The 17,708-nt window shown below is 34.3% G+C and overlaps 1 protein-coding gene across 3 annotated transcripts in view; it reads right to left on the reverse strand.

Annotated features, from left to right (window-relative positions):
* Qtman (queuosine-tRNA mannosyltransferase) overlaps positions 1–17,708 on the reverse strand; it is a 361,215-nt gene that overhangs the window by 191,398 nt on the left and 152,109 nt on the right. For all 3 annotated transcript variants that reach the window (XM_077802465.1, XM_077802464.1, XM_026389045.2), the window contains one exon: positions 1,071–1,238. Coding sequence is in view for 2 of the 3 variants with exons in the window: in XM_077802464.1 (XP_077658590.1) it covers positions 1,071–1,238 (168 nt within the window). In the remaining variant the exon portion in view is untranslated. The remainder of the gene's footprint in view (positions 1–1,070; positions 1,239–17,708) is intronic.

Consider the following 17,708-nt stretch of genomic DNA (forward strand, 5'->3'; position numbering starts at 1 on the left):
TTTATTTTCATTTTTCAAATATATTTCCCTTTGTTTCAATATAAAATAAAGTATTTTAATTTTATTATGAAATTTTAAAACAGTTGCTTTTTTATGAGACATTTGACGTGAAGCAGTTCCACTCTATTTTGATAGCACTGCTACTTCACAATTGAAGCAGCCTGTAAAAATGATTGCAGGAAAACATTTACAAAATGCTCAAAACACAGAATTATTACCATATAGTTGTTTTCTATGTCAACTACACAATGGAACAGACTTGCAAGAGTTGAAAGTCTGCTGAAACACATCATCAATCCCAAATGCTAATAATTGTTTTAAAAGGTGAGCAAAATGTATCCAATTCCTGCCACCAAGTCCATTTGATGCCTGTAGTTACTTGAATAGGATACAACAGCAGCCCCATTTTTCTGGAGTTGTTATTAACTTCTTTCATTAACTAACCATCAGGAGATATACTTTGTTGAAGTAACAATAGAAAAGGACCCTCACCTTTGAAATGTCATGGTATTTTAAGGCTGTGTCATTTCAGAAGACTCAATGTGGGGGAAAACACACATACACAGAAAGATTCACTTTCCATAATTTTCTGCCTTAAAAACAACCAAAAATATAGGGGAGGCAACATCTCTCAATCTATTACATTTTAATTTTTTATTTCTCTGTAAATTTCTATTTTAATTGTAGTTGAATACAGTGAAATTAATGGGTAAATGTGAGTTCACAAACTGACCTTTCTAAAAGTATGTTTTAAACAATAAATCATGGGATCAAGTGGTGAAGGTCCCTGTCAACCTTTTGATTCTATTTTAAATGTTGTGAAAAATACAGTTACATAATTAGTTCAACATATAATTAGATTGTTACATTTATGTATTTTATAAAAGGAGTAGCTGTGATCTTATATATACCAGAGAAGTACAAGCAGTTGGTACCATTAAAGTAATATTCAAACATTTGTACCTCCCTAAAGGTGTTTATAAGTATACAGTAGGTCTCCATATTTAAAAGCTAACCATCTATAAAGAAAAATATTGCAAAGAGGTAAATATGAAGCAACCTATACCCACCATGAAAGAATTTGGTTGTAACCATATTGAAAATCCCTCTCTTGACATTTCTTGACGGGATATACCAATTGGTTCTCATGGAAGTACAGAATCTTTTTCAATTTCCCAAGGTCAGGCCGAAGGGCAGTCAGTTCCGTCAGGTTAAGTACTGAGCTTGCAAAGAGGATCCTAGGAAACAAAGAAATTAGGGTTTACTGTCCCAAGCATGCTTGAAGGGGTCATCTTTTGCCCTTTTCTCCTCTTTCCACTTCCCATCCCAAGCAAAACATATCCCCTCTAGGGACACATCAATAGTTGAGCCCTAATACCATGTAGCAGCATTCTAAGTTTTGATCTCTTAAAAAGCAGCTGCTAAGAACTATAAAAGCCCTGAATCTCATTGGTCTACTCAGCTCAGTTACTGAGAGATGCAAAAAAAAAAAAAAAAAAGAAAAAACGAAAAAAAAAAAAACCTGGATGGATTTTATTGAAAAAGGCAAGAAAAGCTCTATCTGAAGGACAAATGGAACAAAGATAAGGCTGACTGGGGAATACTTTGCTTGCCAGTTTCATTACACTTTACTTCTTTATGCAACCAACTACTGAAATTCAATATATAAGTAGGAATGGCACATGTTCATGTTTTGACATAAACCCTTTTGATTTATGCAGTAGACTTATCTAGTATGGTCTTTTTCTCTTGGCATATTTTCTTGCCCCCCTTTTAGAGTATCCCATAATTCTTATATTTAATTTTTTTTCTCTTCACCATTACTAGACTGCTAATGGCACCAGATATACAATCTAAAAATCCCTTATATAAAGCACAGATAAGAGGTGAAGGAGGTTGATTCTTTGTCTTTGGATAAAATGAAACTGAAAGCATACCTCTATGCATGTGTTTAAATAAAAACAAGTATGTATTCACTCTCTCATTTCACAAGCATTTACTTAAATGTCTAGTAGGTGACATGGTCAAAACAGGAAGAACAGAAAAGATGGGGGGGGCAGCTTAGCAGGATGAATGCTGACATACACAAAGTATCAGAGGAACAAACAGAAAGGAGTATTAATCATCTGGGACAAGCTAGGAATGCTTCCCTAAAGCAATGCCTACCACAAATGGATACAAAAGAGGAAAAGAAAACCATCCCTGAGCAGCTGAGAACATTCAGATGGCACAATTTTAACAGAATGCCACCTTTAGAATATAATATAGCATACTTGACCTGTAGAGCTTGAATTCCCATTCCAAAAAAGTTATGGCCAGAAAGGTTAAGGTTTTTTTTTTCCCCTAGGATCACCCTGATAGGAAGTGGCAAAGCAGAGACTGCTGGTCTTCTAAGCCTGAAGTGCTTTTTATTACACACTGCTCTGAGTTGGTTGTAGACCACTTACATTGCAAATGCTTTTTTCTGTACTTAATAAATACAAAATATCATCCTTGTTATTACCATGATTACAACTACTATAAATCCTCCCTTGCTGACAAGCCAAATGGCTAACTTCAGGTGTTTATATGATCTGCAGCACTAGCCTTTCACACAAGAAGAATGATGACATAATGAGTGCATGTATCATAAATAGGAATTCAAGTGCCTTCTTCATGGCACACAAGAAGCACATAAGACCAAAAGCTAACAATCCCTCTTTAAACCACATTGCTCCACTAATGTTAGGGTTTATTTCTTTAAAGTTAAAAAAAAAAGTTATTACCAAGGAGGTGCATTTAGTTTTTAAACTGTTCAGCTAGATACAATTAAAGCAAGCAGTAAAATCATGGTCACAAAATGCCCTATTTTGTTCAAAGATATCCCCATCACCACCATCAAAGTATAAGCCTTTCTAAAACTTACACTGAAAATTCTGAAATAAGAAGATATTTAGTTACCTACATATCTGATCCTTAGTGAGGAAAACCACAAAACCCTAATTTCACTCAAACAATACTTTCCTTAAAGGGGAATGGATGGCATCTTGTGGGTCTATTTATTGAGTCATCTTCCTCTACTCCTATTCTCCCTGCCCCTCCTCACTACCTACACCATTGTAAGCAATGATTCCCATTTTTAATCATTAAGTCCTGAGCAAGCTCAATGTTTTTCACACTCAAAACAGAAAAATGAATTAAATGCAGCCCCTATCTGACATTAATTACAAAGGAAAAAAATGGTACCTCTTATAATGAAGAAATCTGGTAGACACCAACTTAACCAAGTAATCAAGCAATATGATCAATAATCTGATAAGGTGGAATCATGTATTCCCAAATATGATGCACTGAGATAGGTAAAAATCATCAATGTAATATTTCTGCTGCAAATGCCTGATCTGAATTTGGCAATGAGGAAATGTTCAAACAGCTTAAAGAATAATTGAGCTGGATAACCAAAAATATCAATGTCGTAAAAGAAAAAAATCTAACTTAAAGGAAAATAAAGAGTCTCCAAAACACAATCCAGTGTTTGATCACTGAGTGGAATACTGGAATAGGATAAAAACAGAAATGAAAGCCATTATCAGGGCAACAAGGAAAATGTGAATACAGGCTGAAAGTTAAGAGTTTTATCAATCTCGAGTTTCTTAAATATAATACTTTTATTGCAGTCATCTTAGAATATTCATGTCAAATTATTTACATGTGAAGTGTCATGATGTCTGCAACTAATTCTTAAAATACTTAGTAAAAATGCTACTACTGCTAATAAATATTCATGTGTATACAACTACAAAGAGAAATGCCAAATGTACTTTAGCAATTGACTGATCTGAATGAAATTCCGTATATGCAATCCATTGTCCTATTGCAAATTTTTGGTGAGTCAGACCTTTAGAAAACTATGGACTTGGTGGGAATGTGAACTGAACAGTACTTAAGTAGAAGAAAAAAAAATCTACATTCCATAAAAAAAAAACAAGCGCATCATACGTTTCTTGACATATCCAGTCATCAATTCATAGGTCAAGATTTTCTTCAGAGTGGACTATCAGTAGCAAATGTTGAGCCAAGGCAAGTCCTTCACTCCACTTTTTCTATATGCCCACTCTCCTTGCTGATGCATAATAAAGAATGAAACCTTCCAAAACAAACCTCCCAAATAAGGGAATGCACTACAGAAGAGAAATGATGACGATTTTCATAACATTAACCATTTGAGACTGCCCACTTTAACACTTCCTTCAGTTTAATTATTAAAAGAAAATCAACTGTAATTTTATAATACATCTTGAAACAGTACTCATTTATCTATCATTACTCAAGTACTTCTCTTGACTTTCTTATTTGTAAAATGTTGCTTAAACTGGACCACAAGCAATACCTTAAATCTCTAGTTTGACACCCCAAAGAAATGATGAAGGTGCCCACAAAAGAAATGCAAGCATAAGCAATTTTTATTTTTCACTCTACCATCAATTTTTAAAAGTTGATAATTACACAATGAATGGCATCAGTCAATCAGCAGCTAATCCCTAGGCTACCAATATTCACCCTGCCTCAGGTGTTATTTAAGCAATAAATCCTAACAAGGTGTGCTTTATCATCCCACAGTGTGTCTCTGGCAGGAAAGGGCACAAGGTGATAGCAAAAACCACTAGGAACAAGATAATTCCTGACAGCTGCTGCTTGAGCGCAAGTTAAATTGAACAGTTTATCTCAGCATGAAGATGTTATAAGGTTTTATGTTTAATATTTTTAAATTAACATAAAACCCAGAGAAAGCAGTTGGACAATCTTTCACAAACATGACATACTACAATCACTGTATAAGCTGGATTAGTACTTATTACCATGCTACTACAGAATTAAGCTGTTTTTAGACCACCAAAGAGCTTTAAATTGCAACTTTTGTCTCTGTAAAAGAAACCTATATTTAAAATGTCTGCTAAATTCAAATTAATGGCTACAACATTAGCTTGCTATTTCACCCAAAGTACTAGTAAGTTGCTATTATAATCGTCTAACCAAAATGGCTCTATGCTGCAAGCATATTAGCAACATTCCCCGTATTTGGGATAGTATCCATATACATGTTTTGATTGTCTCCAGCTCACATTGTATCTATAATTTGAGTCATATTTGCTTAAAGAATACAAAACAATTTAACACAATAAAATTTTAAGATTAGGGATCGTACTCTTTTTTTTTTTTTTTTTTTTGCTCAGTTTAAATAACCCAGTTGTCTACTTTTCACCCTATTTCTATGTAAAAAGAGATGCCAAAATCTACCTAAGTCCTGTAGGAGTGTGAGCATTATTATCAAGATGCTAGTTTTATATCTTAAACAGTATGGAAGGAAGTGAAATAAAAACACAGAGGGCACACATTCAATATTCCAGCCACTGCCCATGCAATCTAGTAGTAACCCTTCATGGGCTAGGTTATCTCACTCTTGCCTCTTGAAATCTTTACAACAGGCCCCCTCCTCCCTGAAACCATTTATCGCATAAGGGGAAAGAGTATATGACTTAACACAGATAACAGTTTGAGCTGTGTAACTCATCTTAAATACTTTTTTTGTATGGCTTCAGCAGCCCTTTGACAAAAGAGCCAATTCTTCCAGCTATGCCACTTTGTTCAATAACCTAAACTCACAATATGGATTCATGTTGTTCAGCCTCATTACCAACATTTTTGTTCTTTCCTTTTCTGTCTTGGGTTCTTGTTTGTTAATACCTACTCTGCAGGATCCTAGCTTCTACACTTTCTGTGATGATGGAAAAGTTTTCTAACTCTACTGTCAATATATAAGGAGCTACATATAGCAATGAGTACTTTCAATGTAGCCAGTATAGTTCAGGAACTAATTCCTTATTTAATTTGGTCTGGTTAACTTAAGTTTAAATTTAAATGAATAGTCATATGTTACTATTGGCTACCATATAGGAAAGCACAGCCCTAGATAGCCCAGCTTTCCTTAACCATCTCTCTTTTATCCATGGAACCCTAAATGCAATTGTTTGCCTAACTGATTTTTCTGAGCAGATCTTTGACCCACTTGTGATAACCTAATTTCTAAGTTTCTCTTGATTACTTCAGATTTGACTATCAAGCTCTCCAATCCTGAAAGACACTACATATTTTTCTTGTAATGATTAAAAAGTACATACTCCTTACAAAAAATGTTTTAAGTACAAAAAACTGCAAATTAAGTGAATGACACCTATAATCAGCCCAAAGAGGGGTAGCCACTACTCACATTTTGGTGCTTATCTAGCAAATATATGTTAAACACCTACTGTTTACAAGGTTCTAGGCTAAATGAAAAATAAATACTAAGCAAGAAGAAAACTACCAGGAATGAAGACCAAAGACACCAGAACACTTTGTTCAGTCAAGAAGTGGCCAGAGGTGAGGCTGAAGAAGTACATGATCCCTTGTTAAGATATGAAAATAATTATGGATTTTATGATAAAAGTAATGGAAAGAGACAAAAGACTTTTAAGTTAGAAAATGACAAATAGATATGAAATTTGGGTGCATTTAATTTTATTATTTTTACTTTATAATAGGTATATCTATTTTATAGACTTTGTTTTGATTTTAACTCTTAAGAATATGTTGTTTTACCATGTTGAAAATACTTCTAAATCATGATTTTTAATAGATTTGACTACATGGAATGTAATAGTATCTTCAACAAGGGTATGATTTTTATATTCATATGTTTACAAAGTTTTGCAAAATCTTCTATATTTCCATTACTTTTGTTTAAATATTTTATAAGATTTTTTAAGATTACTTTTTAATACTAGAAAACTTTACTCTGGCTACTTTATGGAAAACATATTGCAGAGAGTTGTGGGAAGACAATAAGGAGAAAAGAAATGACAGTGGCTTTGACTAAGATGTCTAGGGCTGAGGGTGATGTCCACTGGCCTGCCTGGGTTTTCTGATAAAACTGTAGGGGAAGAGTGTGATTGCTTTCTTCACTTTATTACTCAAAAGAGCATCTTGCCAGTGCTTCAATATGACAGGAACTCAATGATACATACATACATAAATGAAAATCACTCTCAGACATTTCAAAAGTCTTTGGAGTCAACATATTGTTTAATTAATGAAAGCTGTCTAGGAATACAACTGAATTCTAATATTCATCAGTCATCGTTATACTAAATTCATCAATATACAAAATTAACACAAAATTGTGCTTTAATTGTCAGCTTCTTCATTTTAATTAGAACATTTCTACTGCATGTTTAAATGCTACGGATTTTCAAAAACTTTTAAGAACACTAAATAAGAAAATGCTTTCATTTGCTAAACAACTAAAACATAATATGGAAGTCTTATCTAAAAGAAAAGGAAACACAGTCATTTGATTCCTTAGGTTCTTGTGATGGGTAATTTATAGGTTGTTAAAAAAAGAGAATCCAGTTTTCCCCAAACTGTCTTATAGTATGAAATGGCATTACTTAATCAGGCATTTTTTGCTTTTCTCTACCATATAATTTTCCCATCGTGTACTTACTATGATGGCTATAAGAGCACAGTGGACAAAAGGGTACTGTGTAAAAAGCACTTGACAAGAAGGCAAAGGAATCAAGCTGTGTAGATATAACCTGCCCCTAGGAAATAACTCCAGCACAAAATTGGTTTCTTAACATCTATCTACTGCATGCTTAAAAGGACAAATTATGTAATACCTGTTGAGCTTCTTTAGCTAAAGGTGCCACTTAAATACAGGTATCTCTTAAATTAGTTCAGCAACCTCTTAAGTCTTTTAATTCCTGATGTCTGGCACAGTGCCTAATCCATAAAAGACACTCTGCAATTATGTTCCTAAGAAGAAAGGAAGAGAGAGGAAGAGAGGGTAGGCTTACTATTGAGGGGAAAAAAAATCTGTAAGTTTAAATATTTTACTGCACTCATTTAAATATTTTTAATGTATGTGCTCATTTCTTTGTGGCCTGGAATTCATTACTAAGAGTTTTGGTGTGTGTGTGTGTGTGTGTGTGTGTGTGTCTGTGTGTGTTTAATAAGATCAAGGTAATATGATCCACTTGGAACATTTTTAGATATATCTATTTCAAACTTTCTATCAAATAAGTTAACAAATCAGAGTATTGTGAAGTCTCTTGACTTGAGAATTTAAGAAGTACCAGATATCACCCTGTTAAAAAACAGTTGACAATATAATTGATAAAACAAGTCATAAATTCAGGAAACATTAAATAGTATTTAACAAGATAAGTGACAGCTCTGTTCTGCACACACACACACACAAATGTCACAAAGCAGTGAACAAAGGTGGAGACACTAAATGCTACAGCAGTTCAGAGGAAGGAAAAAAGAAGAGTGAAAAAAACAGGATATTGGGCTGGAGATGTGGCTCAAGCGGTAGCGCGCTCGCCTGGCATGCGTGCGGCCCGGGTTCGATCCTCAGCACCACATACCAACAAAGATGTTGTGTCCACCGAGAACTAAAAAATAAATATTAAAAAAAAAATTCTCTCTCTCTCTCTCTCTCTCTCTCTCTCTCTCTCTCTCTCTCTCTCTCTCTCTCTCTCCTCTCTCACTCTCTCTTTAAAAAAAAAAAAAAAAAAAAAAAAACAGGATATCTCAGGATTTGGGGGAGGCAGAGGAAGATTACTCCTGAGGTCTCTGGTGTAAAGGGCAGAGATATTTGAATAAGTTAGACAAGAGAAAAATAAATGGCTGAAGTTACATTTTGAAATAGAAAATAAGAAAGATAAGCAATCAGAAAAAATTGGAAAGGTAGTCTTCCAACAGACCTGAAGGCAAGATAAGTTTATCCATAAGCAATATAGTAACCACTGGTACATTTATTATTATACTAACATTCTCTATTTCTTCTTATTCTTAATTAAATGGTTTATCAATTCTTATTTGCCATGAAAAATGGTAGTAAAATGAGAAAAATAAAGAATCAAAAAAAATACCATCATCAGTCATTACCACACTTAAATAAGGGAGGTGGCTTCTAAAATATCCAGATACAGAAGAGGTAAAACAAGTTCACTTAAAATCATGGCTCTCCTCATCACTTTTTTCTTTCTTTCTTTCGTTTTTTTTTCATTCCCTATCAACTGGGGATTGAACTCAGGGTCACCTTACCACTTTGCTACATCCTGTCCTTTTCATTTTTTATTTTGAGATACAGTCTCTTAAGTTACTGAGGTTGGCCTTGAGCTTGCAATCCTCCCATCTCAGCCTCTGATTTGCTAGGATTACAGGTGTATACCATTACACCTAACTTCCATAGTCACTTTTTGATAATGAATTCCTTAAGCCACCATAATATTCTGGTGTTGCTTATAATTTCTAAAGGAAAAAAGGCAACCAAATATCAGGCCAGAGTCTTCCTGTACATCACCTTACTCAATCTTCTCCACCACCACCCTAATAGTGATGTCCCTGGTTTACTGATCAAGAAGTTAAAACACAAAAGGTTTAGTTAAATGCTAAGAGATGTATTTCACATCCAAGTGGTGGACACCCAAAGTCTGTACTTTTTTCCCCATACTTATTATGAATCATCTCACTCCTGAATGTTTTTATGTTAACTGTACTTAACAAAGTCTGTGTTTGAAAAATAAAAGAATGTAAAGGGTGTAAAAAAAGAACTAGGCTAACCTGAATTATTTTATTTCCTCTTTGAGTTATCACATATTTGCTAACTGACTAGACTGTTCAGTAGGAGTACAAATTATGGAGAGGAGAATGACCATCAATGAAGGCTTGCCTAAGGAGATGCCCTCTAACACAAAGGAGTCCACCTACTAAAATACCATGGGGGTAGTCAGGACAATGAGTTAGGCACTTGCTGGCACTGCTAGTGAAGAAAGAAAGAAATGTCTGGTATGGTCATTAAAAGGGAGCACCTATTGGTGACTCAATGGGTTATAGCTTCCATATACTAATAGGTAGTGACAATAATCCTTATCACAAATGAAGAGAACAAATCAGAGGCTACAGTAGAGGTAAAGACAGAGACAGATTTTACAAATGCTAGATATCAGGAGAAAGCCCCGTAGTAACTAAAGATAATGGATAATAAGCTAATAAAAGAAACTGCACTGGAGAATGGAGTAAAACAAAGAGCCTGGTCACAAAATATGTCTATTAAAAATGTGGGTTCTGGTTTGTTAGATAATTTTACATATCTCTTTTACAGGTTTCCTCAATAATTTACCTTATCTTATATCCTCCTTTTAAATTATGTAGTCCTTGATGAGATAAATTAAATGTGTTATTCTTTACTTTAGTATTCTACAGTTTCCCTAGCATGGCACTTATCACCCTTAGGGCAGGCCCTCTATCATTCCTGTTCCCTATCCTACTCAGGTGCTGAATAACTGTCCAAATAAGTGAATGAGGGCTGGGGATATGGCTCAAGCAGTAGCGTGCTCGCCTGGCATGCATGCGTCCCGGGTTCAATCCTCAGCACCACATACAAACTAAGAAAATAAATAAATATTTAAAAATTCTCTCTCTCTCTCTCTCTCTCTCTCTCTCTCTCTCTCTCTCTCTCTAAAAAAAAAAACCAAATAAGTGAATGAATGAGTTAAGCATTCCTTTCCCCAATGACACTGAGAAAATGAAAATGCCTGATTCAAGATTTATAATAAAGAGTTCTCCTACTGTTAATAAAACACATGGGAGCTAGGTATGGTGATACACGCCTGTAATTCCAGCTACTTGGGAGACTGAGGCAGGAGGATTACCAGACCTGGGCAACTTAAAAATAACCCATCTCAAAATATAAAATAAAAAGGGCTGGGAATGTAGCTCAGTGTCAGAGTGCCACTGGTTTTAATCCTCAACATGCAAAAAAAAAAAAAAAATGAAGCATAAATGCCCCATCTTACTTGAGCACCCAACAGGATTCTAGGAAGTTTTATTTGATGTCATTTTAGACGAAGCCCATTACTTTCTTCTTAGGGTTCCTAATAATATTTCAAGTACTGTTCTCCATTTTACCATTCTAATATATGAAGTACTCAAGATCCGATCCAAAGAAAAGGAACTCATGGGGAAAGGAAGGTGTCAACCTGGTACAAAGATCAGAAATGTACAATATCATGATAATAGTTTCTGTCATCTTCAGGGATTCATGATCGTCATCCTTGAAGAAGCAAGTTTATTAACATGCAAAGAGCATCTAACTTGCTGAGTGTGCTGGGAACACTTCATATGGTGTTTTATCTCCATAAACTAATATAATTAGTATGTGAAATACTTATAATTCATCTCATGATTAATCTATTGTAGAAAACTATTCCTTAACAGCAGCATATCATTTTATATTGGAATGTTCTTTGCCCTTTAGTTCATGCCACTTGTGAGTCTCTGGAGTACATTTCTAAACACTATAAGTCAGAAGACTGGAGACCCAAGGTAATGGATACAAGTTCTATCATCCTGCTACCTGCATTGTCTAAGTTTATACATATATAAGAACACAGTGACCAGTCTAGCCAGAATGCTGTCACTCAAATAGATAGAGAAAACTCAGCTCAGGCACAAGCCTGGGGGGAAAGAGCATAGGTAAGAAAAAGGCTTTTGGACACTACCTCCATTTCAGCTTGAGTATTATGACACAGTAATAATTAAAATAAGCATAACATGAATAACAATAATAATAATGGCTGCTTCCTGGCACATCAACTAAGCTATTCCTGACAATCAAGCAGAGACACTTACTTGGTGCCCAAGTAACAACTGAGCTAACAAGGGAAAATATGGTGACTTGCTATTTACTGGGTCACTTCTAAAACTATCAAACACAAAACAAAATATTTTATAAATATTCAGTCTTTTTATAATAGGTCCAAGATCTAAATTTTTCAGTGCTTATCAGAATTAGCTTTAAACTTGCTTCCCAGAATGCTTTACTCTATTGTTTTACTGTTTGATTCGCAACACTTTTTGTTATGCTTTTCAAAGATTATCTCTGTGTTTTGATTATTCCTCCTGTGTTTGTTTTGGCAAGTCCACGACAGTTCTTTGAAATAATCCCCAAATTTGGTGCTTAATATGCCATTTGGAGAAATATTTCCTGCAAATAATTGAGTATCCCCAGTGTTTTGCTATTTTACGCATCACTTGCATCATAAGAGTATCATTAGATAATTAATTACAAAAGTCAAAGCTAACAAAGTATACTGTAAACAGTAGGCACTCAAGAAATGCTTGAGGATCAAGTTTTCAATAATATAGTATATCTTCAAGTGAAAAGAATTCAAAAGTATGAGTCCCAGGACTGTGTCCAGGTCTTTTATACTCTTATTTTAAACACATTTCTTATTATAAACTTTGATTTGCTAAATCCTGTGAAAATTCTAATTTCAATTACTTAGTCTGTATCACAAAATGGAAACATTTGAAAACTAACTTTTTTAAAAGATCAAATGGGATAAATTAAAAATTAAATGTCTCGTATCTGTGATTATAAGTGAAACAAAAATATTTTTAAAAAATATGCTTTCCTTGACCACAACTCAAATAATTATTCCCTTTTTAAAGTAATTTATAGACACATAAATAGAGGTGAAAACAGATGAAAAGTCCAAAGTTCAATCTATATAATACTGTTAGGATGATCTTAAATGATGCATCGGTGTGATTCTACACAGCCTACATCATGTAGCTTCTTTCTGAGATGCATTTCTCTTAGTCCCACCTAAGACAGCTTACTAGATTTCAAACTCACACATACCCAGCAAGAAGGAACTATGTTCACATTTCCTAGGTCACACTTCCTTACCAAGTGACTGAGCACAAAAGGAGGTCACCTGCCTCAGATCCAACAGTTAAGGCAAAACTGGAGCCCATACAGTTAGTAAAAGAAAGGAGACCATAGTGGTTGCTCATGGGTGTGGTTTCCTAATTCCAATCAGAGGAAGCAACTTAAAGTTAGAAGTTTGTATGAAACATTCTCCACTTAAATGAAGAAAAAGTCTGTTATCCACAAAAAAAAAAAAAAAAAAGAAAAAAAAACCACTCAGAGGGGCTGGGGATGTGGCTCAAGCAGTAGCACGCTCGCCTGGCATGCACAGGGCGCTGAGTTCGATCCTCAGCACCACATAAAAATAATAAATAAATAAAGATGTTGGGTCCACCAAAAACTAAAAAATAAATATTAAAAAATTCTCTCTCTCTCTCTCTCTCTCTCTCTCTCTCAAAAAAAAAAAAGGCACTTAGATCATGTTTCATCCCTGCCCTCCATTCAATGTGGACAAAAGTACTTGAATATGAGTATAAATGTACTAGAGATTCATTACAGATATCCCCTGTTATCTGAATGTCCCATTGTCTACATCCAAGGATCACACATCGGAGAATCATGTGTCCTGGGTAATAATGGCAGAAAAGAGCCATTAATGACATGTGAGACATTTACATATAGTCCCCAGCATGGAGGAGGCTTCCCTTCTGAGTCAGTCCTGTCCTTCCTTCCTGGTCCTCTCCTTGTACAAAATGGTCTGAATGCCAGGAAATATGCAAAATGCTATGAGGGAAGCAAGACAGGCACTCCACATGAGACATACATTAAAAGATGAATTTCTAGTCATGTGAATGTTAAAAACAAAGATTGGGAAAGGGGTCATGTGTGCATGTCTATTAATACTGGAAAGGCAAAGCAAATACCTGCAATCTATATATCCACATTCAATTGAATTAAGCAACTATTTAACATGAATATATGCATAAATATATATGCATAGCACATATATGATTATATATGTATTATATATATACATACATATGTGTGTGTCTATTTGATAAAGGATAAAAACATAAACTAGACTTGATATCTTCTAGCTCTTTGTCTTTGCAATCTGAAATATAAATAAATGGCTGAAATTATATGATAGCAAACCTTTCATATTCCAAATTCTTAAATATTTCCAATTGTGTTTAATTCCCAAATTTATATATACTGATATTATTACCCATTGTTAGGGTGATGGCAGCTCGTTGCAAATAAATTTTTTGATAAACTGCTTCTTTACTAAGTCCCTATATTTAAATATACTCAGATGGGACATTCTAGTAACTTCTTTGTAATAATAACTCCTTGTCTTGAAAAACACTTTCAAAGAAATTTTAGTATTTTCCCACTCCATAGGAATCAGTAACAAGGCAAGATTCTCCCAAGAATATTCCAACAGTCCTTGAAAAACTAAGACTGTCACAAAACCTGAGCATCTGGCAACTCTGCCACCATGAAGTATCCATATGGAAGAGACCAAAATGTGTCAAAGTACCCAAAACGATTTTGGATAGTGTAGAAGATAGAATAAATAATTCAGTATCGTCAACACTTTCAACAGCAGGTACTGAGTATGCTACCTGCTTCTATAATGTGCCAGAATGTAACATAAGTGTGTGAGTCTCTGTGTGTACGTGTGTGAGAGAGAAAGGCAAAGAATATCAGTATACATGAGGCTAAAAATTATTTTTGTAGAGAAATATTCCTTAGGTAGTTCTCTTTGCAGAGACAGCAGATCTCTGTAAGAACACGTTTACAGATATACAGAAGAAAAAATGAAGCCAATAAAAACTTATATTTAAGATAAATATAGCAGCACATATATTACCTCAGAGTCAATGAAAAAAAAACTGCATTAACGTAACATTATGGTTGAAATTGTATGTGCAAAAAAGTCAAAAAATCCAAAATTATGGTTCCCTCAGCAACTATAACCATGTCCTCATGCATATGAGTATTCTGCATTATTGTAATGATGATACATTTCAGCCTTAATATCAGTTTATGCAATGTGACTGAATTAGGATTCTTCTGGGAACTATAACTTTAAATTTCTGGACTTTGGTGAATGTAAAATCTTAACTATAAAACTACATTAATATAGGGTGGGGCTTTGCATTTTATTTTCTGGCATTTAAGAAAAAAAGCCATAAAAAGTGAATGGTTGACAACATTAAAGTAGCAAAAGATTGGTTGATTTCTATTAATACAAAAAGGATTTGATAGTCTAATTCCTTAAAATATGGACATACTACAAAAAGAAATTTCCTTCTGAAGATGACTCAAAGAAAAGAATAGGAAAGATACCCTTTTAGGAATGAGTAAATCTACTTTTATAAAATTTTAGTTTCTGATTAGAAGGCAATTTCATTCAACTATATTTTAACATGGATAAAAATAAAAATGCCTGAAATATTCTCTGCACACATATTCCTACATCTTATCAAGGAAAAAAAGAGTATTAAAATGGTTCCTTATATTTTCAATAAAGAGGAACTTGTTGGAAGCCACTACTCATACTTGCACAAGTAACATGGAAGGACGAAAACTGTAAAATAAAGTTACATTACTTCAACAATCATTTTTTTTTAACTCCAGGGATGAGGCTGATTCAAATATGATTCAGAAATGAAAAGAAACAGAAATGTAATGATCAAGTGAATCTCAAGAAAGGGGTAACCATACTTCTGCAATAACTTGAAGTGCTACACAACATGGAGTAGTTCAAAGACTAAGAATGACGTGATGAATTCTCAAAAGAAGATTCACAACCACACTTGTTTGGGGGGAAATTACAAATGCTTTCATGAAGTGACATTTTCAAAGGGCCTCACAAATCAGGAGTTCTTCAAAAAAGGGGAAAATCTTAGATAGAAGAGTCTGTGGAAAGATCTAGAAGACCAAATCTCTAACACCTCTTAGGAGAATGAGATTGGCTGAAAGGTAGAAGATTCATGGAAGAGTCATGTGAAAGGAGAAGTTGCAAATGCAGATTAAGTATAGATTGTAGAGGACCTTCAATGCAAGGCTGACAAATTCTGAATGCAACATGGAGGCAGGGCCAAGGGGTTACTGAAAGTTCAGGCTACATATATTTTGGGAGGAGAGAAACAAAAATCAAAAAATATCAAAAAAATTAAAATCCATAACAGCAAGAAATAAGATATTAAAGGACGATGGAAGAATAGTTATGAGATTATCATAATAATCCCAACAAGCTAAAATGAAAGCCTGAAGAAATCTGATTAAAAAAAAAAGAAAAGGTACTTTCAAGATTCTGAAATGTGAAGATTAGAAAGATCATTCCATCAATAAAAAATATAAAAATCAAAGTTGTTGTCTCTTGTATGAAAAATGAATAATTAGAAAATCCTAAATTTAAAGTATCAGGAGCTATAGAAGCAAGCATTCCTCCTTCTTCACTTCCCCAACCCTTTTTGTATTTTCTTTTTTTGTTTTCTTGTTTTTTGTTTTTAGGAATTTGCAGGAAGACAGAGATGCACTGACTTGCTAAGTGCCTCTCTAACTTGCTGAAACTGCCTTTCAACTCACAATCTACCCTGCCTCCACCTCCCCAGTCATTGGGATTGCAGGCGTGTGCCACTGCATCCCTCAACAAACATTCCTTATCAAATAAATACATAAATAGCATTAGAAATATGGTCCAGAAGACACTGATTATAACAATGAAAACAGTACTATTTGTTATACTTACCTAAATTGCAGCCAGTTACTTTCACTATCTCTTTTCATTCTTCTAGGGTTGATACCCACGTTAGCTGTACAAATTAGAAAATCTAGGCTCAAAAAAGGATGACTTCTCAAAACTTACATGGGAACTAAATGGCAAAGTCAGATTGAAGACATGTATTTTGGCACCTTTGGTACAGAAATCATTCTGAAGTTAAGGAAAAGATGATCAAGAAAATAGTGAGAGAAAAGATATGTGAGATGGATGCAGAACCACAGCAAAAACCTAAGACTTACAGTAGAGACTGTTCAATAGCCCAACAGAAGACTAAAGAAGCTTGTCAAGTGTTACAGAGTGAGGCACTCAACAGGTATTCAATATACTTCTGTCACATCAATAGCAAAAGAGGAGATAGTACTAAATAACTATCTGTGATAAACAGATGAAATAGTTTCTCAAACTTTTTTTCTTTAAAGAATCCAGTGTTCTCAAAAGAATTCTTAGATAAAACTCTGATATGCAAAATACATAAAAATACCCTGAGTATAGCAGGAATTGATGGTCTGGAACTCTATCTAATTCAACCTCTTTCCCCTTACTTTGACAACCTTTTCTTTGTCAAAATTAGAGTGGTACCTGATAAAACACCATGCAACCCAGAGAAGATGCTGGAAATCCTTTAAGTTAGTCATTAGTATTACATAATTTTGGATTTCTTGAGTGGAAAGACAAGGCAAACTTTAGCTGAACACAAGCTAAAATCAAGCATCAATCTCTCTAGATTTGATTCTTACTGGTCTCTCTGTTGCCATATTTTTCTACTAGCTTTACTTTGTTCTTGGATTTCTCTAAGCCAACACCTTTCCTTGATTAAAATCTATATCATCAGATCACTTGCATAGGATCATTGTATGGAATGGAACAGCACATTTAATTGAGTCAATTGTCTGTGACTGTCTTGCTTCAGTACCCTGTTGCAAAACGTCCCCATTTGTTGCATCCTGTAAATAACTGGCCATGCCCTATTACTTCACATATAAGTCAGAAAAACAATCATGTAACACAAGGAGGTTAAAATTCACTAAGTGAATGCCCAAATTTGATATCAGATCAAAGTAGTTTTTGTGTTCTAATCATTTTATAGATCTGGCCAATATTTACATATATGGTTAGAGAGGAAAGGAACTGAACATCCAGTCCAACTGAATAGTAAAAACAGTAATCATT

Source organism: Urocitellus parryii, chromosome 1, assembly GCF_045843805.1.
Source record: "Urocitellus parryii isolate mUroPar1 chromosome 1, mUroPar1.hap1, whole genome shotgun sequence".
Classification (NCBI taxonomy): Eukaryota; Metazoa; Chordata; class Mammalia; order Rodentia; family Sciuridae; genus Urocitellus; species Urocitellus parryii.